The sequence below is a fragment of the Geotrypetes seraphini genome, chromosome 3 (genome assembly GCF_902459505.1).
Source record: "Geotrypetes seraphini chromosome 3, aGeoSer1.1, whole genome shotgun sequence".
In the NCBI taxonomy this organism is placed as follows: Eukaryota; Metazoa; Chordata; class Amphibia; order Gymnophiona; family Dermophiidae; genus Geotrypetes; species Geotrypetes seraphini.
Genome location: NC_047086.1, coordinates 23,681,862 through 23,702,488, shown reverse-complemented (window position 1 = coordinate 23,702,488; position 20,627 = coordinate 23,681,862). Strand labels below are relative to the sequence as shown.

Here is a 20,627-nt window from a genome sequence, read left to right as displayed (position 1 = left end):
ACTGGGCTTAATGGACCATTGGTCTGACCCAGTAAGGCTATTCTTATGTTCTTGTGCATTTTGGGCCTGGTTCTTTAAATGGCGTCTAACTGTGGCTAACTTGTAGACACCAGTCAGCACAGTTGTTAATCAACCACTAGGTACCTCTTACAGAATCACGTCTAGCAGTCCTTAGACGTGCTTAGGTGTTGCTAGGTGTCCTTGTGGCAGGCACTGGTATATAAGGCCAGGGTTTTCTTGGCCTAATTTACCACCACCTAACACAGACGACTAGCAGTGCCTAAGTCTCCCACACTTAGTCTTCGCCCCCTAACCATGCCTCTTTTTCAGGTAGGTGGTATTAGGCGCAGTTTGGCATCTCGACAGTGTTCCACGTGCAACCCTAAATAAGGGCTCCTTTTACAAAGCTGCGGGCCGGTGAGGTAAATGCTCTGACGCTCGTAGGCATTCTGTGAGCGTCGGCCCACAGTAGAAACCTCTACCGTGACTTTGTAAAAGACAGCGTAAGTAATTTTAAATTGTATTTTTAATTAGATTTTAATGGCGTATTCAGTTACCGCGCCAATTTAAAATATTTGCATGCAAATTTTAGTTGGGGGTCGCTAAGCATCCGTGATTACGGCGCCATTTATAAAATTTTCCCCTTTGTACGTAACTAGTGACCAAAGGAGAAATGCAATCCGTCAGACTTCATCTAATAATCAGTATTTTGTACATATTTAAGGGAAGACTAAGAAAGAATTGCAGTAATCCCTTCATGAGAAAACCAAAGATTGTGCTATGCTTACTGAACAAATATTATATAAAGTTTTCTATTAAAGCTGTATGTTGCACATTGGCTCTGCAATTGATGATGGCAGAGCTCCTTGAACATGAATGAAAAATGAAGCATAGCAGCGTATGAAGGCTACATTTATTTTGTTCTAAATATTGATAGGGAGATACTAAGTATTCCTCTGTGATGTAACTAAAATGAACTACCAATTACCACAGCTCTTCAATTAATTATAAAATACTATACCATCTTACACTGTAGATAATCAACCACAGAATTTTTTTGTGAAATGCTCAGACCCTACACCCCGTGTTTAGTGATAACTCCAAACTGGGGTTCAAAAGGGGACCATCATGGCATGACGGGGATATCAGCATCATTTTTTATGAATAAAGAAAAGAAGAAGAGAAAAAAGAAAGACAGTGAAGATTTTGAACGGAGAAGTCTTTTTAAAGTGGTCTGGGGTTCATTATCATCATTTACACCACCGTTTCCAGATAAGTCATTGAAAATTTATTCTCACCAGTATTATTGTAAAGTGTTAAGTAATTAGCACCGAACTAAATCTGTTTGGAATGGTAGGTGTAAGGGGACGTTGAATGCCATGATGGTCCCCTTTTGAACCCCAGTTTGGAGTTATCACTAAACACGGGGTGTAGGGTCTGAGCATTTCACAAAAAAATTCTGTGGTTGATTAGATTCTACAGTGTAAGATGGTATAGTATTTTATAATTAATTGAAGAGCTGTGGTAATTGGTAGTACATTTATTTTGTTTCCATATTTATATCCCGCTTAACCACAGATCACAATAAGATCATACAACATCTAGATAATTCAGAAACAGTATGCATCTTAAAATATACATGTTGCTGACTAATCATCTGTAAATTGCTGATTAGGATGGCTGCTTCAATTTTCTTCAATTTTGTGTCTTGTCTAGGTGGATATCTCAACTATTATAACAGGAAAAATGTTAAAAGCTGCCATGAAGCATATTGAAATAATAGCTAAAGCAAGGCAAAAAGGTACGGTATTGAAATGGCAACTCTGAAGAGTCTAAATAAACAGAACGTTGTATTTTGTGAAAAATGGCTCCAAAACCTTTCCTGCTGAAATAAATAATGGCTAACTTTTTTTATCGAGTTTTATTTTTCCATACTTGTGCAACTAAGGATAGTCTGTCCATGTTTTCGATTCCTGTGTATTTTTTGCTTCTACCATCCCCCACCGAATACTGTTTTATTTATCCCCCTTTCATCTTGTGAAGTCAAAAGTACACTTAAGAACATAAGAATTGCCGCTGCTGGGTCAGACCAGTGGTCCATCGTGCCCAGCAGTCCGCTCTCGCGGCGGCCCTTAGGTCAAAGACCAGCGCCCTAACTGAGACTAGCCTTACCTGCGTACGTTCTGGTTCAGCAGGAACTTGTCTAACTTTGTCTTGAATCCCTGGAGGGTGTTTTACCTTATGACTCCGGAAGAGCGTTCCAGTTTTCCACCATTCTCTGGGTGAAGAACTTCCTTACGTTTGTACGGAATCTATCCCCTTTCAATTTGAGAGAGTTCCCTCTCGTTCTCCCTACCTTGGAGAGGGTGAACAACCTGTCTTTATCTACTAAATCTTTTCCCTTCATTATCTTGAACGTTTCGATCATGTCCCCTCTCAGTCTCCTCTTTTCAAGGGAGAAGAGGCCCAGTTTCTCCAATCTCTCACTGTACGGCAACTCCTCCAGCCCCTTAACCAATTTAGCTGCTCTTCTCTGGACCCTTTCGAGTAGTACCGTGTCCTTCTTCATGTACAGCGACCAGTGCTGGATGCAGTACTCCAGGTGAGGGCGCACCATGGCCCAGTACAGCGGCATGATAACCTTTTCAGTTCAGCTTCCAGTAGAAACATTTTTGTAGTGTTTACTAATGTTGAGCTATTTAAATAGATTCAACTGGGTAGATCTTTCATGGTGTCGAATAAGAGTAATGGCTGCAGAGGTAGTAACTTGAAACACTTTGAATAAATGTTTAATAATGTGAAAATACTTTTAAATCAACCTGTGAGGCTAGATTCTGTGGGCAAGCTTGGGTATCTAAGATCATCCGATGCCAATTGCCTTGCCTATTAGATAAGTTATAAATTGCTAATCAGAATAATGCCGCTCTAAATTCAGTTTACAAAGAAAAATCTCACTTCTCTATATTTAATGGGTAAACTAGACTGTGAGCTCTACCATACCAGTATTATTTGTTATATTACATTTAAGGCATTCGTTTTTAGGAGCAGAAGAATTGGGCTTTCACTGCACCAAAAGCCTATCACGGGACTTACTAATCTGTTTTTCACTGCTGTAGGTTAGTGACTGCATGGTACATGAATGAATTAAAATGTTTTTCTTTGTTATTTCCAGGCCATAGACCAGGGCAGCTGTGTCTCTTGTCTTCATTTGATTCCCCCCAAATTTTATTTTTTAAACTTTTTATATTGTAATCTTGTACACCGCTTAGACAGCTATTATACGCGGTATATCAAATTCTAATAAACTTGGAAACTTACCCCCCCTCCTTTACTAACACGTAGCTCGGGTTTTAGCGCCGGCAGCAGCGGTAACTGCTCCGATGCTCGTAGAATTCCTATGAGCGTCGGAACAGTTACCGGCGCTAAAACCCGCACCACGCATTAGTAAAGGAGGGAATTAGAGAGAGACTGGACCATGGGGTGGGTCATTAGTGTGGGCTATGGGATATCTAAGAGGGCAAAATTAGGGGGGTGGGTCATTAGTGTGGGCAGACTTGATGGGCTATGGCCCTTTTCTGCCGTCATTTTTCTATGTTTCTATGGGGGAAGGACCAGGGCTGTGGAGTCAGTAGATAAATGTTCCGACTCCAACTCCTCAGTTTTTTGTACTTCAGACTCCGACTCCAGGTACCCGAAATTTCCTCCGACTCGACTCCGACTCCACAGCCCTGGGAAGGACAGGGGAGATAGGGAGAATGCTTTAGTTCCTGATTGTAAACCACTTAGATAACCTTGATAGGCAGTATATAAACATCAACTAAAAATATAAACCCTGATGCTGTGCGCCTTCCTAGATGGTGTAGGCTGTATATCGCTCTTAGCGAGCCTTCATTTGGTGCATGGTTTGCCATCTACACAAGTCAAGGTAGAGCAGGACATCGGGATTTGTGTAGCTGCATCTCGCTACCAGGCTGAGTTTCCTGGGGTCACTCTCTTCCCATTTAGTCATTGCCTTGCTTACTATTGAAGCTGCACTTTTTATTTGTGGGGGAGGGGGGAGGCAGGGGAAGAGGACATGATTTTGCATCCCTGAAAACAAGTGCAGCTGAAGGGCAGGAAGGACTGTTGAGGTAACTGGGATTCCCGGCTGACCTGGAATGCTTCCCTCCAAAGTCAGCTCTGACATCGGAGGGACGCCTTCCAGGTTGGCTTTGCCGATGAAGTTGGAGGGCAGGAAGGAGGGCATGGGATCCCTGGAGGCAGCAGTGATTGAGGAGAACCGGGGGGGTAGACCTGCGCAGTGCTGCGTACCCCTGGGGGTACATGTACTGCGCATTGAGAAACACTGGGCTAGAGGAAACAGTTTAGAAGATATTTCTGCCAAAAGGTATTAGGAAGTACTGACAAAGATTGTACAAACTTTAGCACCTGCCATATTCAAAATGTTCTTATTTTCAACCTATTAAAAACAGCATTTGAATAGATGTTATATTTCCAGAACAGTAGGGTTATTCTGTTTCAGCTCCTTTCTTCCGGGTCAGTCTGCAGGGAAGTGGAAGGGAAGGATGAGCATGGAGAGGAGTAGAAAAATCACTATGCTCCCTAATCCAGCCCTTTTTTTTTCTTCTGACCTGCCAACACTGCCTTTCCCCCAGCTCTAGTTTTTTTTTATTTTTTTTTTTTAAATCTACAATAAAAATCTGGATAATAGCATTCCCAATTAAAGTGACTTTTTTTAACCTATTACTATGGACCTGCCTTCCATTGGAAAAAAAGATACACCAATTTAAAGATACTATCCTGTTTATCCTGTTATTCAAAGTGGGTTAACTGCGAATATAGAAAACATAAATTTGTTTATCTTCAACTTTGATGCCAATAATGGCATTGTCACATTTTTGTTTTATTTAAAGTTAAAAATTCCGAATATCTACAGCAAGCTTCTATAGAAGAATATGGGCCAGATCTTCACATGGCATTGAGAAGTCGTCGTGATGAGCTCAATTACCTCAGGAAACTTACCGAACTACTTTTCCCTTACATTCTTCCCCCTAAAGCAACAGACTGTAGGTATGATGTTTATCATGTTTTGATGCTCTTATCAAGAATAGGTTGGTTAGATATGTGGTACCAATTTAGACCTCTAGGTGTCTAAAGATAGGTGCCTTTTATAGAATTGGGGCCCTAGTGTGCAGAAAAATTGGGAGTGAAAACAGGACTATATAAAAATAGCCAACAATGGCCAATCCAGATCATAAGTACTTGGCAGAAACTCATATAGTAGTAACATTCCAATGCTATCAGTCCCAGGGAAAGTAGTGGCTTACCCCCTATCTATCTCAATAGCAAACTATAGACATTTTTCTTCCAGGAACTTGTCCAAACTTTTTTTTAAAAAAATTCAGATATACTGACTGCTGTTACCACGTCCTCTTGGCAACAAGCTCCAGAGCCAACTATTTGTTGAGTGAAATGTATTTCCATGTGCAGGCAGTCCCCCAGATTAAAAACGGGTTGCATTTTTTTAAACCGTTCTTAAGTTGAATTTGTATGTAACTTGGATCCTAGTATTCTTCCCACCTTCTCCACCTCTTTGAGGCCCCTCTTGCATCCCTTTCCATCCATCCCACTCTTCCCTTTCCACCACTACATCCAACATTACTCTCTCTTCCCCATTCATCTCTACTTCACTCCTCTCCCACCACCATGTCCAATAATTCTCTCTCCCTCGCTATGACCAACAATTCTCCTCTTTCTTCATCTCCCCAGGTGCACCATCTCTTTCTCTCTCTGACACCCAATTCACCCTTTCTATTCTCTCCCTCACCTCAGCATCTCTTTTCTTCACTCCCTCCATTCTTCCATCCTATGGCTCATGCTCCCCTCCATTCTTCCATCCTATGGCTCATGCTCCCCTCCATTCTTCCATCCTTTGTCCGAAGTTTGTGCTCCCTCCCGAGTCCCAACGCGCCCCTCTCCTTCCCTCTCTCCCAAGTATGTGCCCCCTCCAGCGGATGTTTACCTCCTGGCCAGCTCCCTCCTCCTTCCAACCGCAGTTGTTTCTCTGCATAAAGCCTATGCGCATCCCAAGGCTGAGTCAGAATTCTTCCCTTTGATGTTGGAGGAAGCTCCTCCCACATCAGAGGGAAGGCTTCCGGCTCAGCTGCAGGACGTGTGTAGGAGCTACTGCCCGTGGCTTTGTGCAGATAAATTACAGCGGCTGGAAGGAGGAGGGAGCCAGCCAGAAGGTAAATGCCTGCTGGAGGGAGGCACTTACTTGGGGCACAGAATGGAGAGAGGGAGAGGGGCAGGTTGGGACACCAAAGATAGTAAGTACGAGTCCAACATAAGTCAGATGTTCTTAAAACAGGGAATGGCTGTAACTTCATTGAGTGACCCTGGTCTTTGTACTTTTTGGAAGAGTAAAAAATGTATTCACTTTTACCCGTTCTAAACCACTCAGAATTGTGTAGACCTTAATCATATCTCCCCTCAGCCATCTCTTTTCCAAGTAGAAGAGCCCCAATCTCTTTAGGCCTAACCTCATATGAGAGGAGTTCCATCCCCTTTTATCATTTATTCACTCTTTTTTAAATCGTATCTAATTCTGCTACTTCTTTTTTGAGATATAGTGACCAGAAGTGAACACGCTACTCATGGTGAGGTCATATCATGGAGCAATACAGAGGCAGAGATACATAATACTTTTCTAATAAATCAAACCAAAATCTACTTCAGGTATCAGATTGTATCTATATGTCTGGGAAGAGGATGAATCTCAGGTTTGTCATAAGAGAAAAATATTTCCTCTATGGTGTTGCTTAACATGGGACGTTGAGGCCTTTGCACGTTCTCTCACTAAGCACGCCCACAGCATTTTGAGGGAGAACTCCATAAACTGCCCAATACAAACCTAGAACTCTTGCCCTAGGAAATATTCTGCAGCTTTTACTTTAACAGTTGGTCTTCTCCAAGGAACTTTAGGTGAAACCGAATTGTTGGCTCTGTGCTGAAGTAGAGGGTTAAACTGTAGAGCAGGGATCTCAAAGTCCCTTCTTGAGGGCCGCAATCCAGTCGGGTTTTCAGGATTTCCCCAATGAATATGTATTGAAAGCAGTGCATGCACCTAGATCTCATGCATATTCATTGAGGAAATCCTGAAAACCCGACTGGATTGCAGCCCTCAAGGAGGGATTTTGAGACCCCTGCTGTAGAGAGAAGGATTTGCTAAGGACCGAGTCTTTTAACTTAGTTTACAGTTGGTGTGGATGTTCAATGCAAAGTTCTATAAGGCATGAATGCATTTACTTTTAGTATATTTATAAATGATTTGTGCTCAGCCGGACACCCCTCCCCCCATCCCCCCCAAAGGTAGCCCACCTAGGTGACTGGCCAATCGGAATCTTTAGGCCACTCCCAGCGGATCCCAGAATGCACTGAGAAACGGGTCTAAGATTCCGGTTGGCCCAGATAAGCACCTGGGCCAATCAGGGCCTTAGACATCTCCCCGATCCATCTAAAGGTTAGGTGGGGTCCTGGTGGGGGTGGTCTTGAGGGGTCCAGATGGGCTATCTTTGGGAGAGTGTGGGGTATCCGGCAGGAGGGACTGGGCATCCCTCTTTCTGGTGAACTTTCAGGGGAGGGTGTCTGGCAGGAGGAACTGGGCATCCCTCATGCTGGTGAATTTTCAGGGCTGGGAGCGGTGACGGCAGGAGAGATTGGGGGTATCTCCTGCTGGAGAACTATCTGGGAGTCACGGTGGGTGCTGGGCAGGAGGGACTGGGCTTATCTCCTGCCGCGACTGTTGTAGGAAGGGGGGGGATGTTTCCACGATTCTCTAACCAGAGCTTATGACAGATGCTTTAGGCAAAGGACTGGTCCCTTCCACACCTAAAAGGTCATGTTTTGGGCGTTTGGGACCTGGGTGATTTTTTTTTTTTTTTTTTTCAAGAATAGGGCTTAAAAGTAGACGTAGTGGTGGTCTGCGCGATTAAACGCTTGAACGTACAGGTAGGCCCTTCTCGAAAAAACCCCACATTTTGGACATTTGTTTCGAGAATGGACATTGCCTGCTGCCTACTTTTGGGCGCTTAAAGTCTTAGGCCAAAAAGGGACTTAAGACTTTTTTTTATTATGTCCCTCCACATTATTAAAGTATACTACCTAATTTTTTAAAAAATCTCATGTTGTACTACTGTGCTTCTCTCCAGGTCTCTGACTCTGCTGGTAAGAGAAATTTTATCTGGTTCGATGTTTCTTCCTTCTATGGACTTCCTTGCTGATCCGGTAAGATTTGTGGTCATCGTAAAAAAAAAAAAAAAATGTTGAAATGCATATAGAAGTATAACTTTCCTTTATATCTTATAGCCAAATGTTGACTTACTGTTCTCTGTGTTTTTGAAAAATATCCAGTGGTGATTGTTTGAAATTAATGCACTAATCTGTAAAAACCTAGCAAAGGTATTTTCTTTCTTCCATACTCATAATAATCAGTGGAATGGTTATGCAGCATTGGTGCCTAATGTCTATAGTGCTCGTATTCCATGTCTTCTATTGTTAGAGATTTATGCCTTATAAGCACAGAGCAAAAATACAAAACACTCCATTAAGTACCACCAAGCAACAAATGCCAGAGCAAGCGAAAGAAATGCCTCAAACTAACGGAGAGGTAACATAGTATATGATGGCAGATAAAAACCCAATGGTCCATCCAGTCTGCCCAACCTGATTCAATTTAAATGTTTAGAAACATAGAAATAGACGGCAGATAAGGACCCACGGCCCATCTAGTCTGCCCACCTTAATGTCCCTCCCCTACCTTTGCCCTGTGAAGAGATCCCATGTGCCGATCCCATTTGGCCTTAAAATCAGGCACGCTGCTGGCCTCAATCACCTGTAGTGGAAGACTATTCCAGCGATCAACCACTCTTTCAGTGAAAAAGAATTTCCTGGTGTCACCTCGTAGTTTCCCGCTCCTGATTTTCAACGGATGCCCTCTTGTTGTCGTGGGACCCTTGAAAAAAAGATATCTTCCTCCGCCTCAATGCGGCCCGTAAGATACTTGAACGTCTCGATCATGTCCCCCCTCTCTCTGCGCTCCTCGAGCGAGTATAGCTGTAATTTGTCAAGCCGTTTTTCGTATGGTAGATCCTTGAGTCCTGAGACCATCCGGGTGGCCATTCTTTGCACTGACTCCAGTCTCAGCACATCCTTGCGATAATGCGGCCTCCAGAATTGCACACAGTATTCCAGGTGGGGCCTCACCATGGATCTATACAATGGCATAATGACTTCCGCCTTACGACTGACGAAACCCCTTCGTATGCAGCCCATGATTTGTCTTGCCTTGGACGAAGCCTGCTCCACTTGATTGGCAGACTTCATGTCCTCACTGACGATTACCCCCAAGTCTCGTTCTGCTACCGTTTTTGCTAGGATCTCGCCATTAAGGGTATAAGACTTGCATGGATTCTGGCTGCCCAGGTGCATAACTTTGCATTTTTTGGCATTGAAGTTGAGTTGCCATGTCCTAGACCATCGCTCCAGTAGGAGTAGGTCGTGCATCATGTTGTCGGGCACTGAATCTTCATCTGTTGTGCATTTGCCCACTACATTACTCAGTTTGGCATCATCGGCGAATAATGTTATTTTACCTCGAAGCCCTTCTGCCAAGTCTCTTATAAAGATGTTGAATAGGATTGGGCCCAAGACTGAGCCCTGTGGTACTCCACTAATCACCTCCGTCATTTCGGAGGGGGTGCCGTTCACCACCACCCTTTGGAGCCTACCTCCAAGCCAGCTCCCAACCCATTTCGTCAATGTGTTACCTAATCCTATAGAACTCATCTTGCTCAGTATCCTGCTAAATTTTTTTTGTTCTTAGCTATTTCTGGGCAAGAATGCAAAGCTCTACCCGGTACTGTTCTTGGGTTCCAACTGCCGAAATCTTCGTTAAAACCTACTCCAGCCCATCTACACCCTTCCAGCTATTGAAGCCCTCTCCAGCCCATCCTCCCCCAAATGGCCATATACAGACACAGACCGTGCAAGTCTGCCCAGTACTGGCCTTTGTTCAATATTTAATATTATTTTCTGATTCTAGATCCTCTGTGTTCATCCCACTCTTCTTTGAACTCTGTCACCGTTTTCCTCTCCACCACCTCTCTTGGGAGCGCATTCTAGGCATCCACCACCCTCTCCATAAAGTAGAATTTCCTAACATTGCCTTTGAATCTACCACCCCTCAACCTCAAATTATGTCCTCTGGTTTTACCATTTTCCTTTCTCTGGAAAAGATTTTGTTCAACGTTAATACCCTTCAAGTATTTGAATGTATGAATCATATCTCCCTTGTCCCTCCTTTCCTCTAGGGTATACATATTCAGGGCTTCCAGTCTCTCCTCATACGTCTTTTCTCGCAAACCTCCTATCATTTTCGTCACCCTCCTCTGGACTGCTTCAAGCCTTTTTGTGTCCTTCGCCAGATACGGTCTCCAAAACTGAACACAATACTCCAAGTGGGGCCTTACCAATGACCTGTACAGGGGCATCAACACCTTCTTTCTACTGACTACACCTCTCTTTATACAGCCCAGCTTCCTTCTGGCAGCAGCCACTGCCTTGTCACACTGTTTTTTCACCTTTAGATCTTCAGACACTATCACCCCAAGGTCCCTCTCCCCGTCCATGCATATCAGCTTCTCACCTCCCAGCATATACGGTTCCTTCCTATTATTAATCCCCAAATGCATTACTCTGCATTTCTTTGCATTGAATTTTAGTTGCCAGGCATTAGACCATTCCTCTAACTTTTGCAGATCCTTTTTCATATTTTCCACTCCCTCTTCGGTGTCTACTCTGTTACAAATCTTGGTATCATCTGCAAAAAGGCACACTTTTCCTTCTAACCCTTCAGCAATGTCACTCACATACATATTGAACAGGATTGGCCCCAGCACCGAACCCTGAGGGACTCCACTACTCACCTTTCCTTCCTTCGAGCGACTTCCATTAACCACCACCCTCTGGCATCTGTCCGACAGCCAGTTTCTAACCCAGTTCACCACTTTGGGTCCTAACTTCAGCCCTTCAAGTTTGTTCAACAGCCTCCTATGAGGAACTGTATCAAAGGCTTTGCTGAAATCCAAGTAAATTACATCTAGCATATGTCCTCGATCCAGCTCTCTGGTCACCCAATCCAAAAATTCAATCAGGTTCATTTGGCACAATTTACCTTTTGTAAAGCCATGTTGCCTCGGATCCTGTAACCCATTAGATTCATGGAAGTACACTATCCTTTCTTTCAGCAACACTTCCATTATTTTTCCAACAACCAAAATGAGGCTCACCAGCCTGTAGTTTCCCGCTTCATCCCTGTGACCACTTTTGTGAATAGGGACCACACTCTTCCACCCAAGTATTACAGGATGAAAAACTTTTGAAGAAACTAAAAAATGGCAGGTGGGAGCATGAAAATAGCCAGGGATGTAACCCAAAAGTATAAAACCCACTAGTTAGAAAAAAGGCAGGCCGATGATCGTTTCGTGGCAGAGCCACTGCTTCAGGGCCTTGACACCAAAAAATTCCAGGCTATCGGAACACAGGTCCCAACCGCTGCTTACAACCACTGCAGTTGGAGCACTGCTTGGAGACCCTTGTTTATGTAGTTCTAAAATTTATATACCATCTATTAACTAAGCGGATTATGAAACACATATATATATACAAAAAAAACCCCCAAACTTAAAAATATTATAGTAGAGGAGCATACTCCCACAATATGCCTTAGCAAACAAGGCTTTCAATTTCTTCTTAAACTGCCTAATTCTTGAAGTAGATGCAGTCTTGCCGGCAGTTAATTCTGTTTTATAGGACCAGCATATGACAATGTTGCTTTTATTGTTGAAACAGAACGGATTGGATTCATCAAAGGCGCAATAGTTGTTCTATCATAGCCAATCTCAATTTCAAACCATGATTAGACACATAACCCCCCTTTTTACTAAACTGCGGTAGCGGTTATTAGCACAGGGAGCCAAGCTGAATGCTCCGCGCTGCTCCTTATGCTCACAGAGAACTGACAGCAGCCATTCACAGAGTGGTGTGGGATCAGGCAGGAAGCGAAAAGCTCGCGCTCTTGCCTTATGTGCCGCTTTGCAGCAAGAAAAGAGGCAGCCATCCAGCAGGAGCGCGGAAAGCTCCTGGCGAGACCATGCTGGATCACTGGCATTTAATAAAGGTACTGGGGGCTGGGGGGGAGGTGTTTAAAAAATTGTATTCAGTCCATAAGACACACCCACTTTTCGGGGGGGGGAGTGCGTCTTATGGAGCGCAAAATACGGTATATTTAAGAATTGAGATGTGATGGATCTGAAGACAGACACACAACTTCTGCTGTTCTGTGCCCTTGGAAAGGGGGGGTGCAGTAACTGTCCTAGGAGGTACATAACATAAGAATAGCCTTACTGGGTCAGACCAATGGTCCATCTAGCCCAGTAGCTCTTACTCACGGTGACCAATCCAGGTCACTAGTACCTGGCAAAATCTCAAATAGTAGCAACATTCTTTGCTGGAAGTTACCATATATACTCGAATATAAACCGAGATTTTTGGACCAAACAAATGGCTCAAAAATGGGGGTCTTGGTTTATATAAGGGTCAGCGCTGACCCGCCCCCTTTTAAACCTGTTTGCAGGCATCTGCCGGGCTGGTTCATAGTCAGTTGCGTGCCGACAATGGAGCGCTGACAATTCAGCGCAAGACACCAGTGCGCTGCGGGAAAACTTAATTTTAAAGAGCTCCGAAGCGAGGTGTGAGTGGGGAACCCCCCCCACTTTACTGCATAGTGTTTGCGCTGCTGTTGGGGGGGATTGGGGGGTTGGAACCCTCCATTATAGAGAAAACTGAACTTTTTCTGATTTTTTTCAGGAAAAGTTCCTTTTTCTCTATAATGTGGGGATTGCATCCCCACAACCCCCCAACGGCAGTGTGAACAGTATGCAGTAAAGTGGAGGGGTTCTTTAAAACTAAGTTTTCCCACTGCGCGCTTGTGTCTTGCGCCGAATTGTCAGTGCTCGATTGTCGATGCGCTAGTGTCTGGCACGCAATTGTCCCGTCACCGCCAAGCCTGCCATGAGACCTGGTGGTCCAGCAGTGGTCGGGACAGGAGGGATCCTTCCTGCCTCCTGTCCCAGCACGATTCTAATTATTTTCATCTCCCTCCTGCATCCCCCATGTACCTTAAGTGTCCCTGGTGGTCCAGTGGTGAATCTCGGCAGGAGCAACCTTCCTTTGCTCTTGCCTGTGCAGAACTACTAGCTAATTGGCTGCTGTGAGTTCTCGCAGGACCACACTAACTCGCAGCAGCTAATCAGCTACCGGCTCTGCACAGATAGGAACAAAGGAAGGTCGTTCCTGCCAATGCAGAACCGCTAGCTGATTGGCTGCAGCGAGTTCACGGCTGATCAACAATGGAAATCAAGCAATAGTGAAAAACAAACATTTTATATCCCTTTTGTAGTCCAAGAGCATGGCTTTTGTATATCAGCCTAGCGAGAAGCTCTTTTTTGTTGGGGGGGGGGGCAGTGGTGGGCTTGAAAGAGGGACCCAAGCCTTTTCTTTTAGCTCTTCTCTCCCCTCCCCCTGTTACCCACTACTTGTACTTTTTACTGGCCTGTCCTTAAAGTTGGGAGGGAAGACCCCTTGGGGCATTCTTTGTGTCACTCATAGAAGAGTCTTCTAGAATTTCATTTTTCTCAATAAATAAAATACACACACTCTGCTCCTCCCCGACGCTACAACCCACTGAGCCAGTTGTAAGGTTTAGCAGAACAGTTTGAATTTCTACCTGCTTTTCTCCAGTAGCAGTCAGAAGGACTTCATTGAACGTGGGAGCACACTCCACTTCTCCCTGACACTACAACCCACCAAACCACTCAAAATGTTAACTACACCACAAAAACACACACAAGCTATCTTACTGATTGTCCTGATCCTAGCCAACCAGAAGACAACAGCAAACAACATCTTCCCAATACCAACTATATCAAATACCAATGGAATTCTCCACCCATCCAGACGAATCACAACAGACAGATACACAAACTACCAGACCTACACCTACCACCCCAGCACACAAATAACAAGAAGACCAACTAACCCCTACAAGACCAAAATATACTCTCACGAAAGATCGCTCATCTACCTGAAAACAACTTGCAGCGAACCAACAAACTACACCAATCTCACATGTGCATACCTAAACATAAGAGCCATAGGCCCAAAAACAGGACACACAAAAAACTGGATAGAAAGAAAAAAAAACTAGACTGCCTCTTTCTCACTGAAACCTGGCTTACCTCTGAAACAGACCCCAGAATAACAGAAGTCTGCCCTAAAGGATACAAAATGATAGTGGTCTGCAGAGAAAACAAAAGAGGAGGAGGAATTGCCATCATAGCCAAAAACACCATAGACCTAAAAATACAAGACAAAGTTACTACCCCATACATGGTCTTACTAGCCTGTCAACTCTCAGGCACCTCACTCAAAGGCACCCTAAACTGCATGCTTTGCTACATAACACCAGGAAACTGGAACACAGTAAAACCAAAATTTGAAGACTTTTATCTACCGAAACTCATTAACGACAATTTACAACTTAATCCTAGGAGACCTAAGCCTCCACCTCGAAAACCAATCCTCCAAACAAGTAGAAATCTTACTAGCTTACCTTGAGGCCTTAACATACAAGATATTAGACCCACAAACAACTCATGAAAAAGGCCACCCACTCGACATCACAGCCTACATGACCCAACAACCCACACAACCAGAAATTCACACATCAAATGGAAACTGATATCGCTCCCTCTGGTCAGATCACTATACGTACTCCTTCAACATCAACTGGACCAACAACAAAAACAAACCAAACATACAAAAAATAATCTACATCTCACGTAGGCTTATCAACCCCACCAAATTCTGGACGAAAACAGATGCCATAATCCAAGACTGTAACCCCCCAAAACTTCATCTCACAATGGAGCTAGCTAAGTGCAGCAACCCTAGATGAGCTAGCTCCAGAACAGACCAAAGCCAAAATCCATAGAAAATCTGATAAATGGTTCGACAATGAACTACTCCTACTAAAAAGACAATGCAGACAACTAGAAAGAAAATGGAGGAAACACAGTCAAGACTCCACAAAACAACATGGAGAAAACTAAACCAAGAATACAAAAAAATTAAAATAAAAACAAAAAACATACCACACAAAGCAAATAGGAGAAGAATCCCAAGACACTAAAAAAACTATTCCAACTACTATAAGAACTCAGACACCAAGCCCTACCTAACAAGCAACAACGCCCCCACACCCACAGCCACCCTCTTAGCAATGTTCTTCAATGACAAAATCGCAACATAAGATCCACCTTCAATGGAACACCTATGCACCTAGAAGAGATCATAACACCCTCCACAGAAGAAGAAGCAGTTGCAGAAGATAGAACATGGTCTCACTTCTCACCAATACTATGGACAGACTTCAACAAACTCTGCAACAAATACAGCCACGTAACTTGCGACCTCAACCACTGCCCCCCATACCTATTGAAAGCCTCCAGTACACTATTTCACACCCTACTCTTGCAATGGATATAAACCCTACTAACTGTCGGCCTTTACCCACAAGACCTCAGTGAAATCATCATCACTCCAATCCTCAAAGACCCCAAAGGAGAAACAAACCAACCATCCAGCTATAGACCCATAGCCTCAATACCACTTTATGTCAAATTAATGGAAGGCATCGTAGCCAAAATCCTAAACTCATACCTAGAGAACCACAACATAGTCCACCCAACATAATCAGGCTTCAGAACCAACCACAGCACTGAGACCCTATTAGGCTCACTCATGGACACCGCCAGACAACACCTCAGCACAGGCAAAAAAATGCTAATTATCCAACTAGATCTCTCCGTAGCCTTTGACCTCGTAGACCATAACATCCTTCTACAGATACTAGACTCAATAGGAATCAATGGTAAGGTACTATCATGGTTTAAAATATTCCTATAATCCAGAACATAGAGTTAAAACAAACAAAGAAAAATCCGAGCCATGGTCTAACCCCTGCGGAGTACCCCAAGGGTCACCTCTTTCTCCCACACTCTTCAACCTATACATTGCCTCCCTTGGCTTCTACCTAGACAAACAAGGTCTAACATAGTAACATAGTAGATGACGGCAGATAAAGACCCAAATGGTTCATCCAGTCTGCCCAACCTGATTCAATTTAAATTTTTTAAATTTTTTCTTCTTAGCTATTTCTGGGCAAGAATCCAAAGCTCTACCCAGTACTGTACTTGGGTTCCAACTGCCGAAATCTCTGTTAAAACCTACTCCATCCCATCTAAACCCTCCCAGCCATTGAAGTCCTCTCCAGCCCATCCTCCCCCAAATGGCCATATACAGACACAGACTGTGCAAGTCTGCCAAGTACTGGCCTGAGTTCAATATTTAACATTATTTTCTGATTCTAGATCCTCTGTGTTCATCCCACGCTTCTTTTAACTTAGTCACCGTTTTCCTCTCCACCACCTCTCTCGGGAGCGCATTCCAGGCATCCACCACCCTCTCCGCTATGCAGACGACATCACCATTCTCCTTCCATTCGATCAACCAACACCATCCATGGCAGACACAATACACAAAACACTTGAAACAAAAGCAACATTGATGAAAGACCACAAACTAATACTAAATCAGGACAAAACAAACTTCATCCTACTCGAAAACAACAAAACCCCAAACATAACAAACCTTGTCATAAACTCTACAACATACTACATCCAACCCACTTTAAAACTTCTGGGAGTGCTAATAGACAGAGACTGTACAATGCAGCCACAAATCAACAAAACAATAAAAAAAATCATTGGCAGTGATGAGAAACCTGAGGCAAGTAAGAAAATTCATTGACAGAAATCAATTCCAACTCTTGGTACAATCCCTAATCCTAGGTCTAACAGACTACTGCAACATATTATATCTCCCATGCACAGCAACCATGATAAAACAACTACAAACAATACAAAACACAGCCCTAAGACTGGTCTACTCACTGAAGAAATTCGACCACATCACAGAGGCATACTACGACTCACATTGGCTCCCAATACAAGTGAGAATACACTTCAAATTTTACTGCCTACTATTTAAAGCAATAAACGGAGACAGCCCAGCCTATTGGAACAAATTGACTAGTTCAATCCACCTCAACCAGACATAGGAGAACCCAGGCACCATTAACACACCCTCCAACCAAAAACGTCAAAAGAAAAAAACTGTTTGACAACCTCCTAGTCACTCGAGCTGCAACACTTGGCCCACAACTCTACAACCTATTGACCACGACCACAAACTACAAAACCTTCAAAAAAGAAATAATAACCCTTCTATTCATAAAACACATAAAACCGAACTAACACAATCAGAAATGTCCCAAGCATCACCTGCAACTACTACATATGAACTTCCAATATCATGACAACTCAGATGTAATCCTTAACAACTCAAATAAATGTACAAACTACTCCCTAAATACTTCTAATCTCCGGACAATCCATTTGTAATCTGCCTTGAACAACAAGGTAATGGCGGAATAGAAATCCCTAATGTAATATATATATATATATATATTTATTTATTTTTCCCTCTATATAAGCTTATTATGGTTCTGAGCAGCTGTTGTGGTGGTAATATTTCTTTGTTCTCATGCAGGATACAGTGAATCGTTTGCTGCTTATCTTTATAGATGATACTCCAGTAAGTACTGTTGATGCTATGAGAATTGTATTATTTTTAAATTTGATGTTTTATCAAGTTTATTATTATTAATTATTATTATCAAGTTTATTTTAAAAAAACATTTTTATACCACTCAATCAGACTTCTAAGTAGAGTACAAGTAAGTGCTAATGGGGGACCAAAGACACAGGCTTACATAGATAGAACTTAAGATAAGTTACAAGACAAATATCTCATGACATATAAACGAACGGGTACAAGAGGAAAGAGGGAGGAACTACAATAATCAAGTAAAATTAACATAAAAGGTAGGTACGATAGGAAAGAAAAATGTAAAATAAATAATGATAATTTAAAATTTAAAAGTTTTAGTCCTAATAAGGGCAGTTAGGTGTCAAAAGCATCTTGAAATAGAAAGGTTTTTAGGTTATTTTTAAAATGAGAGAGAGAAACCTCTGTGCTTAGGCACTGCTGGACTCCCGGTGAGTAGAAATCCTTCATCTGATTCCCAGGTTTGGATTTTGCTCTTTGGATTACTAATGGAGATTGAAGTGCAGATGCGCGCTAAGGGTTTTATTATAGCGAATTATACAGGAGATTAGAACAGAAACTATATCTTTTAGGCCAGAATTTTATCTTTTATGACTGATTATTTGAAAAAGAAGGATCATTAGTAAATTTCTGAAATAAATATGTCTTCAGCACTTTACGAAAAATGGGTAGATGAGAAAGAACTCTAGTCAATAATAATAAAACCCTAGCTGCGCATGCGCACTCTGAACTGCGTGCTTCCATGATCTGTAGGTCTGTGGCAGCAGGAGTCTGCATGCGCGCGTGTAAGGATCGGCCAGGTAACAGGCCAGGTAACAGGTAACGCGGCAGAGGAAATTAGGCCCATTGAAACCCCAGTTTATAAATCTTCTGTTAAGCCTCCTTGTTCTTAACTACCAAAGAAATATCAAATGATCTACTCTTTTCCACTCTAGCAAATCAATTGTTCTCCCATTGTAACCCTGTTTATAAATCTTTTGTAAGCCGCCTTGAACTGCAAGGTAATGGCGGAATAGAAATCCCTAATGTAATGTAATATAATGTAATGTAGAAGACCCGAAGCAGCGTGTTTAGTGTGCCTGGGACGCTGCTGGAGCTGCCAGGTTTGTCAGCCGTCTAGCGGTGGGAGGGTTGGCTTGGAAAGTCAACGGGGGTTTCTGTTGTGCCGGGTAGGGTCGGAGGGGGGAGGGGGGAGTCGCGGCGTGTTAGTGGTGTGCCTAAGGTCGGGGGGAGGGGGAAGTTGCGACATGTTAGTGGTGTGCCTAGGGTCAGCGCAGGGGGGGTTAAAAACATGCTGCTCAGGGGGATGGGAGGCAGGCAGGCAGACTGGCATCGGGGGGTGGGGGAGTTTCAGTGGAAGGGGGATGGGAGGCAGGCAGGCTGGCATTGGAGGGGGGTAGGGGAGGTTCAATGGAAGGCAGGCAGGCAGGATGGCATCGGAGGGAGGTTGCCATGGAAACATGTTGCTTAGGGGGGATGGGAGGCAGGCAGGCAGACTGGCATTGGGGGGGTTTCAATGGAAGGGGGATGCAGGCAATGGAGGGGGTAGGGGGTTTCAATGGAAGGCAGGCAGGCTGGCCTCGGAGGGGGGTTGAATGGAGGGGGAATGGGAGGCAGGCAGGCAGGCTGGCATCGGAGGGGGGTGGGTGGGTTTCAATGGCAGGCAGGCAGGCTGGCATCGGGGGGGTTTTCAATGGCAGGTAGGCTGGCATCGGGGGGGTGGGTTGGTTTCCATGGAAACATGCTGCTCGGGGGATGGGAGGCAGGCAGGCTGGCATGGGGGGTTTCAATGGAAGGGGGATGGGAGACAGGCAGGCAAGCTGGCATCGGAGGAGGGGTGAGGGGAGGAAGGAGGCACTGGGGCACTAAGGACATAGAAAGGGGCACTGGGGGGCACTATGGACATAGGAAGGGGCACTAAGGACATAGGAAGGAGGCACTGAGGGCACTAAGGACACAGGGAGATTCACAGACAGAAAAAATGACAGACAGGCAGCGTACAAAGAGAGAGAGACAAAGAAAAAAAATATCCAGACAGACAGACAGACATCTACTCTAGCACCCGTTAATGTAACGGGCTTAAAGACTAGTTATAAAAGGAAGGTCATTCCAAACTTTTACAAATAAAAAAGAAAATGATCGACAAAAATTGGCCATAGTTTTTATTCCTTTGACAGTGGAAAAGCCAAGTTTATATTTCTGAGAGCTCCTAGAATTAGAGATTCCATGTGAATTAAATGAGACAGGAACCAAAGGACAAAAAATACCATAAAGGACTTTGAAAATTACAGTTGCACATTTAATTTGGATTCTCCAGTAAACAGGAAGTCAGTGAAGGGATCTCAGTCAAGGTGTGACATGATCATATTTATGTTTACTGTATATCACAAGCACAATGTCAGCTGCGGAAACCCTGAAAGAACATTGAAAAATCAGTTTTAGAAAGCCAAGAAATAGACGTGTAACTGCAGTACATGCATATGGCAAGGGAGTGACTTTGGCAGGATCAAAAAATGCATGTGTGTTCCCCATTTCCAAAGGAGAATATGTACATCTGTGATCATTGTGATCAGTGTCAGGATTTACAGATGCTCCTGAGCCCATATAGGTTTTATAAAATGGCTTGTTTTCTCCAGTACTCTGCAGGAGGGATTAGGGGAAGTCACCCCTTAATCCCCCCAATGACAGGGAATTTAGAATTTCCAGGCACACAACTTGTACACCTAGTGCTTGTTCACTTTTCCATCCCTGAAGGACTG

General features: G+C 43.6%; 1 protein-coding gene across 3 annotated transcripts in view; it reads left to right on the top strand.

Annotated features, from left to right (window-relative positions):
- The window catches only part of SNX14 (sorting nexin 14), a 212,339-nt gene that overhangs the window by 36,455 nt on the left and 155,257 nt on the right, over positions 1-20,627 (top strand). For all 3 annotated transcript variants that reach the window (XM_033937245.1, XM_033937246.1, XM_033937244.1), the window contains exons 7-10: positions 1,717-1,801; positions 4,914-5,070; positions 8,211-8,286; positions 17,791-17,835. In XM_033937245.1, the coding sequence (XP_033793136.1) occupies positions 1,717-1,801; positions 4,914-5,070; positions 8,211-8,286; positions 17,791-17,835 (363 nt within the window). The remainder of the gene's footprint in view (positions 1-1,716; positions 1,802-4,913; positions 5,071-8,210; positions 8,287-17,790; positions 17,836-20,627) is intronic.